This window comes from Pan paniscus, chromosome 1 (genome assembly GCF_029289425.2).
Source record: "Pan paniscus chromosome 1, NHGRI_mPanPan1-v2.0_pri, whole genome shotgun sequence".
In the NCBI taxonomy this organism is placed as follows: Eukaryota; Metazoa; Chordata; class Mammalia; order Primates; family Hominidae; genus Pan; species Pan paniscus.
Genome location: NC_073249.2, coordinates 87008334 through 87031622, shown reverse-complemented (window position 1 = coordinate 87031622; position 23289 = coordinate 87008334). Strand labels below are relative to the sequence as shown.

General features: G+C 39.9%; 1 protein-coding gene across 5 annotated transcripts in view; it reads left to right on the top strand.

Moving 5' to 3' along the window:
* DDR2 (discoidin domain receptor tyrosine kinase 2) overlaps window positions 1-23289 on the top strand; it is a 153785-nt gene that overhangs the window by 119945 nt on the left and 10551 nt on the right. For all 5 annotated transcript variants that reach the window (XM_063598731.1, XM_063598736.1, XM_063598730.1 and 2 more), the window contains 12 exons: window positions 267-369; window positions 1795-2026; window positions 2342-2489; window positions 2850-2955; window positions 6982-7165; window positions 8483-8726; window positions 13252-13314; window positions 14488-14618; window positions 17569-17779; window positions 19290-19513; window positions 20746-20873; window positions 22930-23121. In XM_063598731.1, coding sequence (XP_063454801.1) covers window positions 267-369; window positions 1795-2026; window positions 2342-2489; window positions 2850-2955; window positions 6982-7165; window positions 8483-8726; window positions 13252-13314; window positions 14488-14618; window positions 17569-17779; window positions 19290-19513; window positions 20746-20873; window positions 22930-23121 — 1966 coding nt within the window. The remainder of the gene's footprint in view (window positions 1-266; window positions 370-1794; window positions 2027-2341; window positions 2490-2849; window positions 2956-6981; window positions 7166-8482; window positions 8727-13251; window positions 13315-14487; window positions 14619-17568; window positions 17780-19289; window positions 19514-20745; window positions 20874-22929; window positions 23122-23289) is intronic.

The window sequence follows — 23289 nt, the reverse complement described above, 5'->3', positions numbered from 1 at the left end:
ATTGTATTACATTGATTGTCAGAGTTTGAACCAAAATATAGATTGGCTGGGGGTGAAATCTCGGAGGCCCAAATTGTATCTGGAGTCAGGGCCAGGAAGACAAGTCTGATAGAGTCAGGGTGATCAAACTGGGGCCATAGAGGAATTTAGGAAGATGTAAATTCTCTTATTCCTTGTTCAATATTCAGTGATATTCTTCCTAGGGGGCTCTGGAAATAAAAATAAAAGCATGTCCTCTCTTTTCTCTTTGGTTTCTCTTGGTCTAGCTATATGCCGCTATCCTCTGGGCATGTCAGGAGGCCAGATTCCAGATGAGGACATCACAGCTTCCAGTCAGTGGTCAGAGTCCACAGCTGCCAAATATGGAAGGTGAGGATGGTTACATCAAGAAAGCCCATGTTCTGGGGTTGGGCAGATTTCCTGGGCACAGATTCCTGACCCTAGGGGCTGAGGAAGGTGGTGTTATTGGCAGGAACTGTTGAGAATGAAGGACAGACAGCAAGTGGGCCTGTCCTGCTCTGTATGTTTTCAGGGAGAGAATTCAGGACTTAGCCACATATACTGGTCTGGCAGCCCCATCTCAACCACAGAGGCCCCAGGGCCACATTACCCACAGTGAATGGGTTCATTGATAGGAAGTGGATTTGCTTTCCCTGACTTTCTCATTGTGAGCTGCTGCAGGAGGCAGGCAACATTGGCAGCTATGGGAAGGTGCAGATTATGTAGGACACTGGGAGTTAGCATCCACTCCTCTTCTCAGTGGGTCTATGAAACATCACTCACTGCAAAGCATCACTCACTGCGAAGCATCAAGACACTGAGGCCTCCAACAAGTTCTCCCTCTCTCTCAAGGATCTCTTACATAGAAGGGCCATCCTTGCCCACAGACAGAGTGTGGCAGTTTCCTGGGGTGATTGATTTCAGGGGTCTTGTACATCAATAAACTCCCTACTGCTCTACTGGTTGGACCCAATACTCTACCTGGAATCTTAATATTTTGTGAAGTATTGATTTTATTAAAATGGAATTACCCATAAGAAAAGGAATCCTGATGAACCTTTCCCCTTAATTTCTTAGTGTATGAAAGACTAGAGTGATGGTTGGTGGAATTGGAAGGGAGCAACAAATGAATGGGTAATAGCTGTAAGAAAAGGGAGCAATCCAAGGGAGAGGAAAAGTGGTAGGAAGTTCTCAAAGTAAACTTTATAATAATTTCACAATTTTGCTCAGTGGTAGCTCAGCCTGAAGGTAATAAAATGAAACCAGATTATTTACTACTTCCTTGACATGATCTTCCCCCTCATCCTCCCCATGTGTTTCTATGGCTCCTTGCTGGTCTGCAATGCCCATCCTGCTGCATTGCATAACCCACACTGGAGACCCTACTATCCCTCCTCCCTATTGCCATAACTTGATGTCCAAGCAAAGGGTGGCTAGCTTTGTTAGGCTGAGTTTGAAAGAGGGAAGGGAAATATGAAATGACTCATGTGGGAACAGAGAGTAGGAAGAGTTTTATTTCTCTTTAGGCTTCTAAATCAGGATGGGGAGTGAAGGCTATGTGTGATCTGAAGGCCTCAGCTCACTGTCTTTCAGGGTCTCATGGTACTCCAGGGAAAGGGATCTGACCACAAATGGGTACTGTGGTGGCAGTGAAAACTGTGGCAAGAACCCAAAATGTTTATAAGGACAGCCTGCTCTCTCCCCTCAGTACAGGGCAGCTGCTTGCCTGTGAACCAGTAAGCAGCTCTGTGGTTTCATGGTTGCTCCCTATCTCCCCAACCCTCACCTCTCAAGGCTGGACTCAGAAGAAGGGGATGGAGCCTGGTGCCCTGAGATTCCAGTGGAACCTGATGACCTGAAGGAGTTTCTGCAGATTGACTTGCACACCCTCCATTTTATCACTCTGGTGGGGACCCAGGGGCGCCATGCAGGAGGTCATGGCATCGAGTTTGCCCCCATGTACAAGATCAATTACAGTCGGGATGGCACTCGCTGGATCTCTTGGCGGAACCGTCATGGGAAACAGGTAGGAAGAAGAGACATCCAGATCCTGGATGTCCAAGACCATATTTTGACTTAGGCTAGGAGAAGAAGGGTACAGGTTTTCTGTGTGGATATGTGTGTCCACAGACCAGGCATGCCCTTGTAAATGTGTGACCCAGGGTGAGGGAGGCAGGGAAGGAATATCAAGGCTGTGGGGAAAGCAGAGTAGATGAAAGCAGAGTAGATGCATTCTGCTCCTCGAATTAAGAAGAGAGAGTCCATCAAAAACGTGGTGGGGTGAAGAAAAGTGAGCATGATTTAATACCACCTCTTCACTCATTCTCTTCTCTCTCCTCAGGTGCTGGATGGAAATAGTAACCCCTATGACATTTTCCTAAAGGACTTGGAGCCGCCCATTGTGGCCAGATTTGTCCGGTTCATTCCAGTCACCGACCACTCCATGAATGTGTGTATGAGGGTGGAGCTTTACGGCTGTGTCTGGCTAGGTAGGTCACTAGCCCAGGAAGCCTATAGACTTTATTAAAAACTCCAACTTCTGGGAAATGAAGGCAATCAAATCAGAAAGGGATGGGATCAGTTACTCCTGGAATGGTGATTCCCTCTTGGGAAGAATAGAGACAGAAGCATTGCTCATTAACCCAGGGCTTAGGGCCCCACACTGAATCATGCATTCAGAGTCATTATGTTGACTGCCATGTAGGGGCACTCCTCCAAAGTCTTCCCTCGGTGTCCAGATGGAGTCCTGCTGGACACGCTGTGCAAGCTTATACCCTTGAAACTCACAGAGTTCCCTGAGGTAATGGGCCTGAGCAGTAGGCACTCACTTGGCTGTATTTCCTTTGCAGATGGCTTGGTGTCTTACAATGCTCCAGCTGGGCAGCAGTTTGTACTCCCTGGAGGTTCCATCATTTATCTGAATGATTCTGTCTATGACGGGGCTGTTGGATACAGGTAAATCCTGGGAAACTTTATTAGAATGGGAAATTGGCCACTAGGAAAGAATAATATTTTATCATGCCTTGGGATCAATAATCAATCAACCAATCAGTATTTATTTAGTTCTTGTACAAGGCATTTGGAAATAATTTAGATGAAGGAATATACATGACCTTTATTTCCAGGGAACTTAAAGCCCGGTTTGGGAAGACAAGTTAATTACCCAGAAAACAATCAATTACACAAAGTAAGGGCTAAAGTTTGTGATATGGCTCTAAGTATAATAGCCATATTTTTGACCCTCAAAACAGGACATGTAGTCTGACACAAATATTGGCCTACTTATGGAAACAAAGGGCCAGAGAATTGAAGTAATAAGTATAATACTCTGGGCAAGTCAAGAAGTCAGAAAGAATAGACCTTATACATATAAATGCTTTGAAATTTGTAAAAAGGGGACTAGTAAGACTTACAATAGACAAGGAAAGTTCTAGGTTAAGATGAGAATTGTAGCAGAGGAAGGTAGGTAGAAGGTAGCAGAAGAAAGGAAGCAGGGCTGAAGGCAAGACTGACCTGGCTATAGTAGAAGCTGGAGTTGAGAAGAACAGAATGGAGCAATGGATAAGCCTGAAGTGGATCAAAGGAGTGCCATGGCAAAGAAGTGTGACCAGATATAGTAGGAACTTAGGGTTGGGTACAGGATGCTCCCATCTATACCATTTCACTTCAAGCCTTTAAGCCTTGCCATTCTTCTAGCCCACACTAACACTTTTCTCTCTAAGCTTGGTCTGCATCTGCAAAGTGAGCCTGGGAGAGAATTCAGTCCATAGTGAAGACCAGACCAGATGATGGAGGTTGACAGGGCTCGAGAGAAGGAGATACTAGTGAGTCTCAGGAAGGGAGTGTGGAATTACAGCCTTCCACTGGCTTAGGTGTGGAGAATGAACTATTGCCCTCTAGCTGCCATCCCCTGGGTGAAGACCTGATTCATCCACTCTTCTACTCCTAGTCACTTCCTTTCCATCTTCTTAGTCACTGTTCTTTCCTTTTTGCTTAAACTGTCTTGGCATAATTTCGCTCAGTCACACCCCAACAGGTATGTATTCAAGGCACAGAGGAAATCAGAGATCAACCGAATTCAGTTTAATTTAATAAGCCTTTGTTAATCAACTGTTACTATATACAAGGAATTTGGCCAGGCATGTTAGGTATTCAAAGGTAATGGAGTCATTGATCCTACCTTTAAAGTGCTCACAATTTGGAGTAGGGGCTAAAACAGAATATAAGTTACTATGATTCGAGTATATGAGCAAGAGATAGCCTATGATTGCTCTGGGGTTCAAAGGAAAAAGTAAACTATAGTAGGAAAGCACAAAAATGGGGATGAAAACATCTGGATTTTATATAATAAAAGTTACTTCTGTTTGCTACAAGGCTTAAGGGATTAAAATGTGTGTGAAAAGCATTTCGTAAGATAAATTGCTATGCACATATAAGTTGTTATCTGATTATCATTTTTCTGACTGAAGGACCAGTAAAGATATGGTAGAACAGATGAAATCTGAACTGGGTCCCAAAGAATGGGTAGTACTTTCACAGGTGCAGAATCTTGAAATGGAATTTTAGGCAGAGGGAATAATAGCATGAGGAAAAAAGAATCATGGTTATAAAGTTTAGGGGACTGTCTGGGAGAAATCAACAGTTTATTTAACCACGGGCCATATTTATGTGGCAAAGTAGTGCAGGAGAAGCAAAACAAAGCAGATTATGCCATATTTTGAAGGAACCTGAAGTCAAAGCCAAAAGGAGCAAGAAGTGGAGGAGGAGGAAGAGGAGAAATTGCTGTTCTTGTTCTTCATAAACATTATCATTAATGTAATGAGTCATTGAAGATTTTTAAAGCTGAGGAAGGACATGATTGGAGCTGTGCTTTAGACAGATTAATCAAGCAGCATGCAAAGGTTAGATTGGAATGGAATGAGGAGGCTATGAGGAACATTTTAAAACTCTTAGTTCTGCCAAGTAAAAAGAATTAATGACCAAGGCCATAACTGTGACTGTGGGGAATGAGGAAAAGATATTCATTTAGGACGTTTGAAATCTGATTGGATGTATGGGGCAAGACAGTAGGGTGAGAAAAAGGGTCAGATGAAGTTTGACAGTCTAAGTGACTGAAACAATGGGGATGACATTTACTTATTCGACAAATATATTTTGAGTGCTTACCTTGCGCCAAGCATTTTCCATTACTATGAAGAGAAGTATAATTTATGGAAAAGGGAAACCAAGGAGAAAGACTTAGTTCAGTAGGGGATGATGATGGATTTAGTTTGGAGTGTAGGTCTGTGAGATTGAGAAGACATTCAGTAGAGAAATAAGGAAGGTAGCCGGAATTATGGCTCTGAACTCCAGGGGAAAGATTAAAAAAATTACAAAAATGTAGACATCATTGGCTTTCATTTAATAATTGAAGTAATGAAATATCTGGTGGAGGTGGCTGAGTGAAGAGATCCTCTCAGCCACTGAGAGACGACATCAGAGTCTCAGGAAATAGTCATATTAGCAAAAGTTACTTTTTAAATTTAAAACAATTTCAAGAATAATATATGCTTACTGGTGATTTTAATAACTCTAAAGTATATAAATATTGAACATTTATTTTCTTATCCCTTCTTCACTTGATTTAATTTTGACCAAGGGGGAACTGAACAGGCATTCCTTTTAATTTCTGTTGCTTTTCATAAAACTTTCCTGGGATTTATTTTTCTGAGGATAATGGGAAATATATTTATTGCAAGTAAACTTATGTTCTCCTAGCTTTCTGATCTGTAGAGAGAAGAAAAAGATGGCAAAACCTTGGAAGGGAGATCCAGGCTCTGGTCACTGTGGATAAGGCCAGTCAAATTTTATAATTTACCAAACATTTTCAATGATTAAATATATTTTAAAAGGCTGGCATAATCACCCTTAGTATTTTTTTATTTTTTGCGATTCACAAATTTTACATATTATTGATCTAGCTATAAACCTCAAGGGTCACGCCAATTATTGCTTGAGGGTGAGTATCCCAATCTCGTCATTTGGGAGATTTGTGTCATATCTGCCAGAGCTTGAGATGCAGAGCTTGAGGAAAGAGAAGTTCCACATGATGGTTTTTGCTCTGTCCCTCCATAAAAAGAAGGAAGGAGCCTCTTCGTGTTCTCTAAGTAGTCAAATAAGCATACCTGCAGTTATATTCCATCCAGCAGTCAGGCTTCTGGAAAACTCAGCCTTTAAAACAGAGCCTCTTACTCAGAAGTCAAAAAAGCCTGCTAAGCTAGAACACAAAACTAAATCCAATACCTGGGATTCTCATGAAATCCTTGCATCTTACTTCCTGGGTCTAGTATCCTACATATTTAATTAAAATTAAATAGAAATTATTATTTAAATTTAGAGCTTATATTTTCCCCCTTAGTTTAATATCAAACTGGGTTGTTGGATATGTGGAATAGAAGAGAGTGTGACTGGATTCTCTGAAATTGATTCACTGAACAATGACAATATGTAGTTAAAGGAGAGTCAGCACCAAGCTCTGGAAACATTTATATGATAGTGGGGCAAGTGCTACTATGTATGGTAGCATTCATTCTATGCATTTATCCATTTCATCATTTACTCTATGAATTAGTTCATCAAATGCATTTGATAATATTAAGTCATTATGTGAAGACATATTCAGTATATAAGAATAGGCAAGGTGCAATAAATTATAGAAAGCTTTTCATATTAAATAAGACATTGTTTAAAAGTTTTACTACTAAAGGAGTAAGCATCAAATATTTTATAAAAATTACTAATATGAAATTCTTAGTTCTCCATTGATGCAAGATAAACGAGTCAATACTATAATACAAATCTGATTATTTACAATCCTTCAATTCTAAGATAATAAGCTCATACAAAATCTGGAGTAAAGATGCCGGGTAAAAGCTCTTCCACGAATGTGTGGTTAACTCAGATTTCTCTCTCCTTTTCCTCCTCTTCTCCTGGCCTGAGCAGCATGACAGAAGGGCTAGGCCAATTGACCGATGGTGTGTCTGGCCTGGACGATTTCACCCAGACCCATGAATACCACGTGTGGCCCGGCTATGACTATGTGGGCTGGCGGAACGAGAGTGCCACCAATGGCTACATTGAGATCATGTTTGAATTTGACCGCATCAGGAATTTCACTACCATGAAGGTCAGTGGGGTCGGGTGTGGTGGAACTTCTTTAAGGAGGCACAAATCATAGTGTGGTAGAGAAAAGGCATGCTAGAAAAAAGTCTAGGCTGATGCCAGTTCAATGACATATTCTGTTACTAACTAGCTAAATGCATTTCACAAGTCACTTCATCTCTAAGGGTGTGATTCTCCACTTGTGTGTAAGGAGTTAGAATAGGTCAGTGAGCTCTCTTTTTTTTGTTGTTTTGACACTAAAGGTGACATATCCATTAAGCCAATAACACAGTGTCCAGGGCCCACAGATTTTTAAGACGCATAAAAATGCTCTAATTTCTTTTAATATCAGGTGAAAAAAATAAATTTTTAGGGTCAAAGATTATCTTTTTACCAGCACAGTTGTGTGTGTGTGTGTGTGTGTGTATATATATACACACACAACTATATATATATATACACAATGATATATATATACACAACTACATATATATAACTATATATACATATACAACTATATATATGTATATACATATACAACTATATATGTATATACATATACAACTATATATGTATATACATATACAACTATATATGTATACATATACAACTATATATGTATATACATATACAACTATATATGTATATACATATACAACTATATATATGTATATATGTATATACATATACAACTATATATATGTATATACATATACAACTATATATATGTATATACATATACAACTAGATATATATATGTAGTTGGTGTTCTGCAGTCTTCTGAATTTTTCCTTCTAGGAACCCCACAGTGGCAGTGATAGTTGGTCAGGCCTTATAAAACCTGGGCTGCAACCCTGGTCACCTGTATGCACTGTCTGCCCTTGGCCACCTCACTTCATATTGCTGGACTGCAGTTTTCTCATCTGTTAAATGAGGACTGCACCAGCATCTTCTCAGCCCTTCCTTGCCTTGAACTCTCTCGAGTCTATAATCCTCTCAGCCGCAGTTGCCGTCTACCCTGATTCGTGTGTGTATCTATACACATAGATACATACACACATATGTGAGAATATGTGTATTCTCATTTAGAAATGAGATTTCTAAAAAAAAAATGAAATTGTTTTAGATTGTACACTATTTCAGGTTTCTCACCTAGCCCTGTGAAAAGAAGAAGACTGGCTCTGAAATGTACCTAGGAGGAAGCAGGATGGCAGTCTTCCTCTTACCTCAGTTCAGAATAGCTCGAATCAGGGTAGACGGCAACCACTGAGTTGGCTGGCACTGTGTCTCCATGCACCTTAGCAGGGCCAACCTATCACTCACATGCTTCTTTCTCTACCAGGTCCACTGCAACAACATGTTTGCTAAAGGTGTGAAGATCTTTAAGGAGGTACAGTGCTACTTCCGCTCTGAAGCCAGTGAGTGGGAACCTAATGCCATTTCCTTCCCCCTTGTCCTGGATGACGTCAACCCCAGTGCTCGGTTTGTCACGGTGCCTCTCCACCACCGAATGGCCAGTGCCATCAAGTGTCAATACCATTTTGCAGATACCTGGATGATGTTCAGTGAGATCACCTTCCAATCAGGTAGGGAGCTCAGGTCCTCTTTGGGAAGTGGGAGCAAGGTGATGAAGGAGGAATGCACATGCCCAGAACTTCTCATTAGCAGGTCTCAGAGGAGTGGGATTGTACAGGCAGCTTCTCATTGACGGATACGGTGAATCCTTTGTGTGACTAGTTTTCATTGTGGAGGGGATGGGATGAGAATGGAAGTGAACAAAATATGCACGTAACTCTTCTTAGAAAGAATGTTTTTAAATGAGAGTATAGTGTGTTAAAATTTTTATATAATTTAAGGTAGTTAACGAGTGCGCTGTTAAGGAAAAGCACACCTAAGCATTACTGAGATATTTAAATGAAAATTTCTAAATATACACAAACGTAAAGAGAACAATAAACCACCCATCACTCAGCTTTACTAATCATTGATATTTTGCCATATTTGTTTCACCTATTCCTTCCTTTTGGCTGTAGCATTTTAAAGCAAATGTGAGATACTATTTGATTTCATTAGCAAATAATCGGACTGCATCTAAGAAAATAGCATCATTTTCATAGGTATAATGCCATGATAACATCTAACAATCTTTATTATTAAATAATTTCTTAATACCACCCAATATCCTGTCCATATTCAAGTATGACTAACTGTCCAACAATGTCTTAATTCAGTTGACTTTATCAAATAAGGATCAAAATAAGAATCTGTTGGTGTGTTTCTTTATTCTATTTGCTCTGTGCCTCTTTTAATCTAAAAAATTCCTTCCATTTTTATTTCTTTTTAAATGGATTCTGGCTTGGCTGATGGCTTTCTGTGGTGTCATTTTACTTGAGCTTCTGTTCTCTGTCATTCCTAATGACTGGTGCTTACATCTACAGGTTAATTTGATTCCAGTTCAATATTTATTTTTGTCAAGAATTCTTTATGGATAGTGTTGTATATTTTATGCTGAACTTCATCATGGGGATGTAATGCTAGATCCTCTCACTTTTTGTGATACTAAGATTGATTTCTGGTTCCTCATGAACTTTTTCCCTAAGTTTTATCCTCCATCAATAACCACTGTCTGAATTATTTATTTCACTAGGGGTTGCTAAATGATGATTTTCTAATTCTTTTATTTTTTCTGCATTTCTTAGCTGAATTTCTTCCGAATAGAGTAACTATTCTTCATCATGCACCAGTTTACTCAGAAATCACATTGAAAGAGCAGGATACGTGACTTATCTTCCCCTTTAATTGTTAATTTTCAGAGTAATGACTTGATACCGTAGCAACCCTCAATAATGTCTAATTAATTTTGGTTTTTACCCTTATTTTTTTGGTATCATTATAAACTCATTGCTTTTTATCAATTTAATGCTTAATCGATTGCAGTTATTATTATTAGTAGTAGTATTAGTATTAGTATTTTTAGACAGAGTCTCGCTCTGTCACCCAGGCTGGAATGCAGTGATGTGATCTCGGCTCACTGCAACCCCCGCCTCCCGGGATCGAGTGATTCTTCTGCCTCAGCCTCCCAAGTATCTGGGATTACAGGTGCCTGCCACTGTGCCTGGCTAGTTTTTCTATGTTTTGTAGAGATAGGGTTTCGCCATGTTGGCCAGGCTGGTCTCGAACTCCTGACCTCAAGTGATCCGCCGGCCTTGGCCTCCCAAAGTGCTGGGATTACAGGCATGAGCCACCGTGTCTGGCCATTATTCTTTTTAATACTCAAGTTGTGCTGTCTTTGACTAGAGTTTGCATTTTTTTTTTTTTTTTTTTGGAGATGGTATCTTGCTCTGTTGCCCAGGCTGGAGTACTATCTTGAGTCATTGCAACCTCCACCTCCCAGGTTCAAGTGATTCTCCTGCCTCAGCTTCCCAAATAGCTGGGATTACAGGCGCCTGCTACCACGCCCGGCTTTTTTTTTTTTTTTTTTTTTTTTTTTGCATTTTTAGTAAAGACGGGGTTTCACCATGCTGGCCAGGCTGGTCTCGAACTCCCAACCTCAGGCGATCCAGCTGCCTAGGCCTCCCAAAGTGCTGGGATTACAGATGTGAGCCACTGCACCCAGCCTAGAGTTTGCATTTTTAAGGGGGCTCTTTGCTCTTTTGATCTGACCCTAGAAGCCTTTGATAACTTTCTTGTTTTCTGAAAGAACAAGGTATTTCAAGCTCATTTTGAACATGTACAGCACCCGACGTGGAATCAACCATTTCAAGAAATCTTGATTCCTTTTAGTAGGAAATGGTATTTAGAAAACACAAACTGGGTAGTAGGGATGCTCATTACTAATAGGTTGTCATTGTTTCTTGGATTTTTCGGTGGAAGAAAGCAATGAAATATGTATATTTAAAAAGAAAGATTGTGAGTTTACATTGTTACTTCCAATTCAAATTAAAGATAACGTTTTTATTTAAATTTGATTTTATACGTTCATCTCTATTATTTATGCTAAATATCATGTTTCCTAACAATGTTAACAGCATTTTCTTCATCCTATTATTCAAAAAGCAATACCAATATTATTACTAGCAACATAACTATTGAACATTAAGATTTCTTAGCAATTCTCTTTTCTTTGTCCTGAGAATATATCCTACTAAGAATGTGCAGTCAAAGCACTATATTCTAAGGTCAGTTGGGTAACAGTGGGATAATTCTTTTCTGTATATAGTTATATCACCAGTGTGGTATACAGTTAGGGTAACAGTGGGATAATTCTTTTCTGTATGTAGTTATGTCACCAATGTGATATACAGTTAGGTTCATTGTATTCCATTTGTTTCAACCTTTAGGGATTCATTTTAAACTTTAAACACTACTTTTGATTGAACAGTAACCGCAGCGAATAGTGATTTAACTTACTACAGCCAGAAACTGTGCCAAATCTTGAAAAGTTAAAAGGTGTTTAGAACATTGTTCATACCATTAAATTTAAATGGGAAGATGAAAGATACAGAATGCTTTAAAAAAAAAAAAAAGAAATGTCCAAAGCAATATGAACAATAAATGGTCAGGAGGAGAGAGGCACTAGCGTGGGTTTGTCATAGACAGCATCAAAGGAATGAGACTTGTACTGGGCCTGGAAGAAAAGTCCAGGTGTAAAATAACATAAAAGAGAGGAAGAGACTAATTTAAAGATAAACCACACTTTGGGAGGCCAAGGCAGGAGGATTGCTTGTATTCAAGAGTTTGAGACTAGCCTAGGCAACATGGCGAAATCCTGTCTCTATAAAAAACACAAAAATTAGCTGGGTGTGGTGGCACGTGCTTGCAGTCCCAGCTACTTGGGAGGCTGAGGTGGGAGGATCACCTGAGCCCTGGAGGCAGAGCTTGCAGTGGGTCGAGATTGCACCACTGCACTCCAGCCTGGGTGACAGAGTGAGACCCTGTTTAAAAAAAAAAAAAAAGAAAAGAAAAATAAATCAGAAGAACCCATCCTTTCAGATTTGATTTTTAAGGGAAAAAAATTTCAAGATGGTTTGCTTATTAAGATGTACTGATAAGAAAATAGAGCATATTTTTAGGAAAACAGGTTTGGTGTTTAAATGCCTTCTGTGCTAATGATTTAATCTAAGAGTAAGTTGATTGATTGTTTCATCTGAATACTGAGAGTAGAAATCAAGATGCTCAAAGTCAGTGCCACTTACACTGTAAGTGTTAACTGGGGGACAAATAGATTCCCACCCATCCTCAGGGATTCTCCTGGCATAGTAATTGGTACACTTATTATAGCTAATTATAGCTATGAACCATGGTTTTTACTCCTGGGGTCTCTTGAGCTTTAAATCCAATGCATAATAATATTAGTTTTCACTGGAGCCTGACAGCCGAACTCAGAAAGCACATGCAGAGGCCAGATACCTCCTTATTTATATAATAATATTAAGAAGAAGAAAAATTAGGATACCTGGAAGAAATGTCTCTTAGAAAGGAAATACATATTCTAATTCTTGACCCCCTTGATTAGACAAATCAGAGGGAAAAACTCTGGCAAAGCTGCCAACATCAATCTGGCAAATACGCTTTTGTGGTTTAGTCTCAAAAGCTGTAAAATCACAGAAAAAGACACTCCAATGTCAGTAAATAGCTATAAAGATTAAGCCTTAATTCATAAATTGAAGGGCTAGGCCGATGAGGCATAGTGGAGACTCTTTTATAAACAATCTAATATCCTTGAAGGAAAAAGCATCTTAACACTATGTCTGTCCCTTGCCCATTTACCCGCTATATTCTCTCTGTATTTTCACTGAATTTGGGTCCTGCTTCTTATGCTTTATGATAATGTGTGGTACAGCCCTTTGAATCACTGTTTCTTAAACTTTTTTGTACCATAGCATCTAGTATGTAATATGTGAAACAAAAATTTTACAAAGGAAAACTTGCTTTTACTATTTAGATAAATGGTGATTTTTTATTCAACGTATTTATGATTTTATCTTTTTAAAAGACTGATGACAACTCACTAAATTGATCTTGTAATGTGCTAGGTCACAATATGCCTTCAGAGAAAACACTAGCTATCTGTCTTCTCCTTGGCTCTGACTCACCCTTGTTTTATAACAGATGCTGCAATGTACAACAACTCTGAAGCCCTGCCCACCTCTCCTATGGCACCCACAACCTATGGTATATGTGATTCCTAATTACACAAATTAATTTGAAGGGACTAACTGGGGGATGAAGAAGGGTGGAGAGTTGCAAAGCCCTGGCTGTGTGGGAGGCTTTACACCAGTTGGCTTTGGATGAAGAGTAGCCCTGGAAAGGTAGGACTGTCTACCTCCAGATTATGGATCCAAATATACTCTCTTCACTATGGATTCATGTGCTTCTTCAGCGGAGGCAGAGTCTGGAGTTGTCCTAATTTCTCCATGAAAGTTTGGGAATTTGGGGTCAGAAACAGGGAAAGGGACATTCCTGGGTCAGACCCATAGTGGGTATTTCTAAGGAGGGGTGGAAATCAAAGAAACAAAATGCTGATCTCTCCAATTGGAGATAAATATGCCATGTATGCATTGCTTTAGGCAGTCATTGGTGACACTAGCCAGCAATGTGGGAAACATGTGGGATTGAATGTGTCCAAAGAGGACTTTCAGCTACCTTGGCATGTCTCAAAGAATGCAGAGAGTGAAACTGGTTCCTCACCTGTTTTTCATGAGGTGTGATTAAGGGACTACAGACTCAGGCCATAATAATACAGAGACAAAATTTTGGGAAGAATAGAAAAACTCACCATTATTCTGTCTGACACATGGAGACGGGGAGACTACTGTCTTATGGAAGAGGGAAATAGGATAGGGGAACAAAGTAATAAACAGGTTGGGCGTGGTGGCTCCCACCTGTAATCCCAGCACTTTGGGAGGCAGAGGCAGGCAGATCATGAGGTCAGGAGTTCGAGACCAGCCTGGCCAACATGGAGAAACCCCATCTCTACTAAAGATACAAAAATTAGCCGGGTGTAGTGGCGCATGCCTGTAATCCCAGCTACTCAGGAGGCTGAGGCAGAATTGCTTGAACCTGGGAGGGGGAGGTTTCAGTAAGCCAAGATCATGCCATTGCACTCCATCCTGAGGGACAGAACAAGACTCTATCTCAGGAAAAAAAAAAAAAAAGGAATAAAACAGTAGCAAGAAAAAAAAAAAAACAGTAGCAAGAGCAAGAATAAGCAGAAGTATTAAGGTGGCATCTTCCATAGTTATCCTCAAGGAACAGGGTCTACCTCCATGTTTCCAGTTCAGTCCCTCATACTTTTACTTGACCTGTGAGATGATTGTATTCTCTGCCTTCTCTCCCTGGTCACAGATCCAATGCTTAAAGTTGATGACAGCAACACTCGGATCCTGATTGGCTGCTTGGTGGCCATCATCTTTATCCTCCTGGCCATCATTGTCATCATCCTCTGGAGGCAGTTCTGGCAGAAAATGCTGGAGAAGGTGAGGAGGTGCAGAATGGTCATGATACAAGAAACTGCTCCTTTCTTTCTTAAGCCACTGTTGTCCCAGGAGTAAAAGGCAAATTGCAAACATTTATTAATGGTTGGAATTAACTGAGGCTACCAAGAAACATAGGAATGAAGCCAGAATAGAATTAGCTAAGTCTATTTTCTCATTTTTAGAGTGGAGATGTTGGAACCTTCCTAACCTTCCTCGGAAATGCAGAAAACTCTTCTTAATACATTGAATCTCCATTCAGGCATTTTCCTTGAAGATTCTGATTCACTGGATTTTGGGTAGAGTCCAGGCATCCATATTTAAAAAAAAATTTAACAAGTGCTTCTGATGCACATTTGAGGTTAAGAATTACTCTCCTAATGCCAAGCTGAAATTTCTGATAATGCTGTTGAAGTTCCTTCTCATCTTTTTCACTTTGCTTGTCTGTTTGGTGTGTGTGTTTGTGTGTGTGTGTGTGTGTGTGTAGAAAAACATCCAGCTTCATTAATATTCAAGCCAAGTTTCTCACTATTCTATTTCTACTTTTGTGTACTTGAAGGTTGTGATTATGTATCCCTCTGAGTCCCTCTTCAGACTCTGTCTATGCCAAATGATCTGAATAACTTTTTACATTGTCTAACACTTTACAGGAAGCAGACTTTTTCCTCATGCATAATTTTATATACACCTCCTTGAGTAATAACTCATAGGCATTGTTATGTTTAACTATTTTTCTGATGAGAAAATGTGATGTGCTTAAGGTCATACAACTGATGTCCAGTCTTCTATGCTTTTTCCAATTGTTAATATTGAAATGCATTGATTTCTTTCTTCAAAACTATATTCATTTCATCAAAGATGTAATATCTATGACTTGTCTTGGTTTCTTGGACCAAATAGCAACTCCCTTGGACCAAATAGCAACTCACTGCTGCTTAGTGTCTGATTCTTTTGGGGCCTGCTGATGACTAAGTGTTTCTGCCTTTGGCCATGATCACCTCTCCTGGTCAATTAGTTACTCTCAATAGACATGGACTAGTAGAGGCCACAGGAACTCTGAGCTGTGGGGCTTTGAACTGCCTCCTGAGGGCAGGGAATAGGAAGGAGGAGAAATCCTGATTGATTTCTGTGTTTGGGGGTGGGGACTCAGAGGAGACCAATGCCTGTGTGGAACCTCTATTCCAGAGGAGAGGAAAGGGCACCATGAGAATGGGCTTGAGTCTCTAGAGCTTTCTAGATGCAGGATGGGAGAAAAATGGCTCAAATCAGGGGTAAGGAGGAGCAATCCTGATGAGTAGCCTGCAATTCCTTCTGATCTGTGCCACCCTCAGGTTCCTGAGATGGTTGATGTTTGTTTTAAGGTTTTTAGGAAGGAATATTTCATGGAAGAGAAGGTCTCCTTGCTTCCCACAAGTATGTCTACCAGTCTGAAAACACTTAAAGCTTTCAATTCGCAAATAGCAACAGAAGACTGAAATACAGAATCCACAGAGACTCACTCGCTGTCATGAGTATGTCTCAAGGCATGAATGAGGCAAATATCAAAATTTTTCCTCCTTTAGAATGCTGGAAAACACTAGTGTTTAATGAGGTATTCCAGAATGAGGGTGGTGGTGAACTGAAGGTTCATTGAACTGCTTGAAGAGGATATGTGACCTTCTTAAATAGTCTTTAGCACCACATTTTAGCCAAGGGGGGAAGGTCTGTGTTCTCTGCTATATGAGCTCTTTTTCTCTTTATTTGAGCCACAATTTACCATACTTCTCTGAGTCTTTATTCTGAGGCCTGTTGGAATATCTTCATGGGCTAAGAGAGAAATGTTGGAATCTCCACGTAAAAGGTAGAGCAAATATTTTGCCCTTGAATATTTAACTTGGTCCTCCAAGAAATTCTACCCCTGTACATCCTGAGTAAGTTGACTCAAGGTGCTCTGGAATGACACCCAGTATTTCTTCCTGGGAACAAAATTTTATGTGGAAAATCATTAAGTACACACATACATTCTAAGAACATTATTTAACATAGCTGTAGACTGTATGTAGCATTATTTGTAGGATAATTTTGGTGGTGTCCTCAACATTCCTTCTTGGAGAGATTTAACCCACATATATTGAGTACCTACTTTGTTCTGAGCTTCATGCTTAGTACTGGGGATATTACTGCAACAAAAGACCTTTAGTCTAGTGGAAAAGAGCACATCTAAGTTTCGCCATTGAGCACCAAAGCTGTGTTTGTTGGAGTGGAGCATTTTACATGTTTAAACCCAAATAGTCACATACATGCAAATGTTGGCATTTGCCTTTTGATGGAGCAGGCAGGTTATATTAGATAAGATACCACAGAAGTAGTTGCTTTGTTGTTCTCCCTCTCTTATTAGGTGTAAGTCACATTGTTATCTCTGGACACCCAGGGCTTTCCTGTCCCATGTTGTAGCCATTTTATTTTTGGTTAGTGAAAATATGGGTCAGTGGTGGGTATTATCCTAATCTAGGGTGTCAGAATGATCAAGTAGAACTATTGATTCATCATGTTATAGCACATGTATTAAGTTAATAAACAATTTATGTCTATTCCAAAACCAAGTAGTTAAAGGGTAAGCCAGGAAAACCCATCATTTAATAAAACATAGAAAACTCTATAAGATTGAGATCTTTGGCTACTGATAGGTTCTTATAGCAACAGGGAGATAATCTTTTTTTTTTAAGTGTTTCAGAAAGCACATCATAGAAATTAGAAGATCAAATTCTACCTTGAAGAAATGAAGGATTATTCTAAGTTCCTACAACACAGGCATTTGTGGAACCAGACTGCATTCCTAGCACGTGCAGTGTTGCTGGGGTTAAACAGTAGTAAAGAGTTATTTCATTTGAGTGGAAGAGCTGAGTTTAAGAAGAGGAGGCATTGACCATCTCTTTTGTGCCAACGTGCCTTTCTCCTTGCTCTTCTCTTCCAGGCTTCTCGGAGGATGCTGGATGATGAAATGACAGTCAGCCTTTCCCTGCCAAGTGATTCTAGCATGTTCAACAATAACCGCTCCTCATCACCTAGTGAACAAGAGTCCAACTCGACTTACGATCGCATCTTTCCCCTTCGCCCTGACTACCAGGAGCCATCCAGGCTGATACGAAAACTCCCAGAATTTGCTCCAGGGGAGGAGGAGTCAGGTGAGGATGATGTGGTGGGCAGGGCGTCAAGGGAGAAACCTCAGCAAGCATCAGGTAGGTAAGACACGCCTGCTCCCAGTTCATTGCATCTATTTTTAGTCTCTGCTAACCTCCTGAGAAGTCCACATTCTCTTTCTAGATTTGGTCTGCCGCTGCTCCTGGCCTAATTTGAGCAACTCTCCTTTGCTACTGAATATAAGATGTGTGGAGGGACCCACATACCAGAAAAGAAAGAAAAAAATAATAAAACATGTGAATTAGGTGTTAACACCAGAAGAACCTAAACAGTCCAACCAGTCTAACCTCATTTTACATGTCGGGAAAGTGAGAAAGTCCAGATAGAGTACTCACCCAACACCAAATTTCATGAGTGGGTAAAGGCAGGACTAGATTTTCACCTGGAGAAATAAATAAATAAATGAAGCTAAAGACATTCCGAAATTCCCAGTGGTGTAGCCATTTAAATAACTAAAATAAATAACTACTTGAGTTATCTATTTTTTGTTAATTTCTCTTTGGTAAACATTTATTAGAGTAATATGAGATTTTATTATGAGAGTAAAACATTTCTTACCTTTTCTCAATAAAAGCATTGAAATAAAACAATAAAACAGGTAAAACAGTAAGTAGTGTCAGTTGATTCAAATTTCAATGTCTTTCAAAAAATGATGCAGAGTCATATCAGAAGGGAAGCTGGAGTCACCTCTTTAGCTCAGAGCAACTTTTCTATAAGATCATCAACCTGAGGGACCCGAGTCAGTAGAAAAGAACTTGTAGTGTTCAGGAGAGAGGAGCTAGGCCTGAGCTGGATGTAGAAGCAGACAGGACTAAATTCAAGAGCATAGGATTTTATAGGAAGGAGCCTGAAGGGGTCTTTTCAAAGGATAAAAGGAAACTTGCATCTATTTTATTATTCCATGGATAGAAGACATGAAAGAGCATGCTAAATTCCAGTAATTTCACAGAGACAGCAAGAATAAAGGATATAAACTAATTTATTTCTTGGGGTGAATGGAAGTAATTTACCTATTTCCTAAGTCTAAAACATACCCCACTTCATATTTTAAGGTTTTTTTAAGTTAGAATATGTCTTAAGCTAGATCATATGTCTTTAATCTGAAAGTTTTTTATACCTAAAATCAGTTTTTAAGTCAATAACAGTGTCTTAAAATTAAGGAAATAAGTTATTAAACCTTCAACCTTTAATATTCCCACCCTGATATACCATGAGCCTTCCTATAGCTTCACCACACAATTCCACAAGTTTAGCCACAGAATTTGTTAATGATCATGTATTATGAGGAAAAGAATGAGAAATAAAATGATGTTCTACATTCTGAAGGCCACAAGAAAATCTCTAGAGGAAGCAAAACCATTTTCCAAGTAAGAATGTCATGAAGCAGGTTAGGCTTTCACAGGGGCATGTTTTAGCCCTCCTCTCAGAGTTCCTGCCTGAAGAGATCTCCAAAGACACTCCACGGAATGAGGCTCGTTGCCCTTGTCTTCCCAGGCTGCAGCGGTGTTGTGAAGCCAGTCCAGCCCAGTGGCCCTGAGGGGGTGCCCCACTATGCAGAGGCTGACATAGTGAACCTCCAAGGAGTGACAGGAGGCAACACATACTCAGTGCCTGCCGTCACCATGGACCTGCTCTCAGGAAAAGATGTGGCTGTGGAGGAGTTCCCCAGGAAACTCCTAACTTTCAAAGAGAAGCTGGGAGAAGGACAGTTTGGGGAGGTGAGTTGATTCTTTGATTGGGCCTCCAGTCCCTTATAGCTCGAAGAAGGTGGTTGGATAAAAATGATCAGTAGAACAAAGAGTCCCTTCCAGAGGTGGATTCACAACAGAATGTCTCTTCCATTTGTCTCTCCTTGCATTGTCCTCTGGATTCCAGTATTGGGTCAACCTCATCTTTGTCAAATAGCTGTGGAGTTCCTGGGACTTCTGATTTCTATACAGGAGTTTTTAAGGCAGGCAAGTCACTAGACTTCAGATATCTTGAAAAACATTCAATATTTTCAAAAATGTTTACAATAGATTATGGAGGGTGGGATCCAGAAGATGTGATCATCTTTTATGAACTGTCCAGGAACATTCTGCTACTCAATAGCCACTTTGTTTTTTTCCCCTTTAATGGGAGTTATATGTAAAATGGTCAAAAACAACCTCGCCCCTGCCTTTGGTCCCAGAATCAGCCACTAGGGAATGAATCACCAACTAAGATAAGGAGGAGTACTCTTTTCATTTGCCCTCAGAGTGATGCATGCATTATTAAACTTTTCATTCTTGCATCAGTCACATGAACCTTCTGGGAGCTCAAAGCAATGTTTTGAATTCTAATAGGAACTCTTCACCACTGCCGTCTAAACTCCAAATAAAACATTTGGTTTCCTAAGACATGTTATTGGTTTTCAGTGTGGATCTCACGTTCTCTCCTTAGATAGGTCTGGTGTTGCAACAGGTGGAGGGACCCATGTTATCTGTTCATGGTGTGACATGTACTCATTCTGTCCCCTGGGTTGAAAACCCACATCTGTTATACTGTTACTAATACACAGGAGTTTCTTATAATGCTAAACCCTATACTAAGGGATTATTTTAGGAAATTGCCTTACGTTTTACATGATCCAGTGACTAATGAATCGAAGTTCAAGCATTTGTAATAAAAGACATTTTATATTGGGCTATGCTGTAATATAATATTGTTATTGATTCATTCATTCACTTAGTGTTCCAAGCAATGTGTATTTCTAAGGCAGGAGAGTAGCACATTAGCTGGGTACTTTACCATTGTTTTAAATCTTATCAATTATTTGAATCATAGATATGTTACACATATCTTCTTATTGGTCTTTTGATCATTTTGCCTGAGTTGTAAGAGTTAGTTTATCTCCAGGAAATGCCCAGCAAGAGTACTGAGACATCTTCAGGAGAAATGATGATGCTGAGACTAGATGACTTTTGTCTAGGTTCATCTCTGTGAAGTGGAGGGAATGGAAAAATTCAAAGACAAAGATTTTGCCCTAGATGTCAGTGCCAACCAGCCTGTCCTGGTGGCTGTGAAAATGCTCCGAGCAGATGCCAACAAGAATGCCAGGTCTGTGGTCTACATTTTGAATTTTCCTTTATGTATTTCATCTTTAGGACCAGGAATACTCCTGGATACTTCTGAGCAATTTTTTCTTTTGAGATGGGAAGGTCAGTGAGCTGCCTCCCGTTTCCACTGTTATCCTTTTTCTTATTCTGATGGGGTCGGCAGTCCTCATCTTTTTCTCCACCTCTCTCAAACACAAAGGTACATTTTCCATTGTACTTGACACATATTTACTTCCTAACCCCCTGTGCACAAGCACTGTACTTGTTCCCAACATATACAACTGTCTAGATGTGTACTTCTTTGGTCTTTATACACAGACATACTCCTGCATGTCATTACCTCCTCTTGACGAAGTCTTCAGAATCACACATGACTTTCTTGCTAAGCCTCTTCCAGTCTCCTTTTTTCACATTTCTATTTATTTTCTCATCCCTTTTTTCTCTTTTATGCTCCTTTTCTTCTATCTCCAGCAACCCTCAAAATGAGAAGCTACCTCTATGTGGAAAATTATCTATGAACCTCAAAGCAAAAGGATCCACAGTTCTCTAGCAGTTTTCCAAACTGGCTAATAATCTCTTGGATCTTTTTCTACATAAATTGCAGTTTCCAGCCACACTTCATTGTCTGACAGCCTTTCCATTACAATAATGGTGAGTTAATCCTCACCCAGAGAGACAAGCTGGTTGAAAGCTGGCTGCATGTGTCCCAGAGAAATCTCCACACCTGGATAACATATGCATTTTCCCATTTGTGTTGTCTTGATTTGTCTCACTGATATTCATAGTGAAAAAAAATTTATTATTCTTATTTTCCAAATTATCATAAATTCCAAGAATGGTGATAGACTTCATTAAAAGTCTTGCAATGGACAAGATGTAAGATAAAGAAGAGAGAAAGGTGAGGAAATGAAACTGGAGGCTTTAGAAATTTAACTGATAATTTCAATCTTTAAGATACTGGTAAGAATAAAAAGTGACATTCTCTGGGTCTTATAGAGAGATGAAGTATTTCTTATATTAATCTTAGCACATAATTGGAGAAAGTGGCATGAGGGGAAACAAAACCAAACCAAACCACAGGACATAGGATATGACAAAGCCTTTCTCCGTTGTTCTGATCGGTGAAGTTTGCCATTCCTCCACGTGTGTCCTTAGCAATGATGGATGGCCATGACTGTGAACCCTCCCAAGCCATGGAAACCCCTGGTTTGAGACGGAAGGGGGAATGAAAGAGGGGAGGTGTTGCATCAGGACAGCATTGATTCCAGTGGTTTATATTGACGTAGTATGACTTCCAGTCCAGGATTCCTAGCAAACTCTTGGAGGGCTTATAACTCATCTGCTCCAACAGTTTTGGGAATGTGGGCTAGAGGCCTCACTAACAAAATCTTGCTACTTTATGACCCAAGGGTGTCTGTCACCATGTACTCAAACAATTATTAGTCTTGGTCAAATGAATACTTCTTTTGACATGATTACCACCACAGCCTTTTAAGAGCTCTGTTTTGGACAGGCTACTAAATACATGTTGCAACTGACTGATGGTTCGTACTGCATTAAGAAAAGTCAGTATGAGAAAATAAAGAGTAATCAGATAAGCCAAAGATGGTTGTTCACATCATACAAAGTTTCTTCACTTGTAATAGAGTGACTCCATGGCTTTAAAAAATAAAAGGTAAATATCCTCATGCACTTAAGATATGATTTTCAGTGAAACATTTTACTCTGTAGAGTGGTTTTTAGCAGCCTATTTTTGATTCAGCAAATATTAATCACTTTCTGTGTGGCAGGGATTTTGTTAGATGTGAGGGATAGAAATGTGAATAAGTCATGGATCTTGTTCTCAAAAACATTACAATTGAATAAGGGCCCATGATATTTCAGGAGGAATAGAATGAGACAGATCCAGGTGTCAATTTCTCTGTCCTCTCAAAAGTTATCCAAAGGGAAACAAGATTTGGCATAATGTCTAGGAATAGGCCTTTGTGTGCATTCTTCTCTCTCTTGATTCTGACTCTGGCAACTTCTGAGTTTATCTATGTCTGAATCCTCCCAAGGAATGATTTTCTTAAGGAGATAAAGATCATGTCTCGGCTCAAGGACCCAAACATCATCCATCTATTAGCTGTGTGTATCACTGATGACCCTCTCTGTATGATCACTGAATACATGGAGAATGGAGATCTCAATCAGTTTCTTTCCCGCCACGAGCCCCCTAATTCTTCCTCCAGCGATGTACGCACTGTCAGGTAAACAAGCCAGGTCTTCCTTCTCCTCCCTGTGGTCATGAGAGTAACCTGGGATCTGAAAATAGGGAGCAGTGAGCCTTAAAGTGTATCACTGTTCTGGGATGGTGGGGGAAGTCAGTGTGCAGGGAATAATGGAGCCGCTGCCCTTTGGGGAAACACAAGGGATTT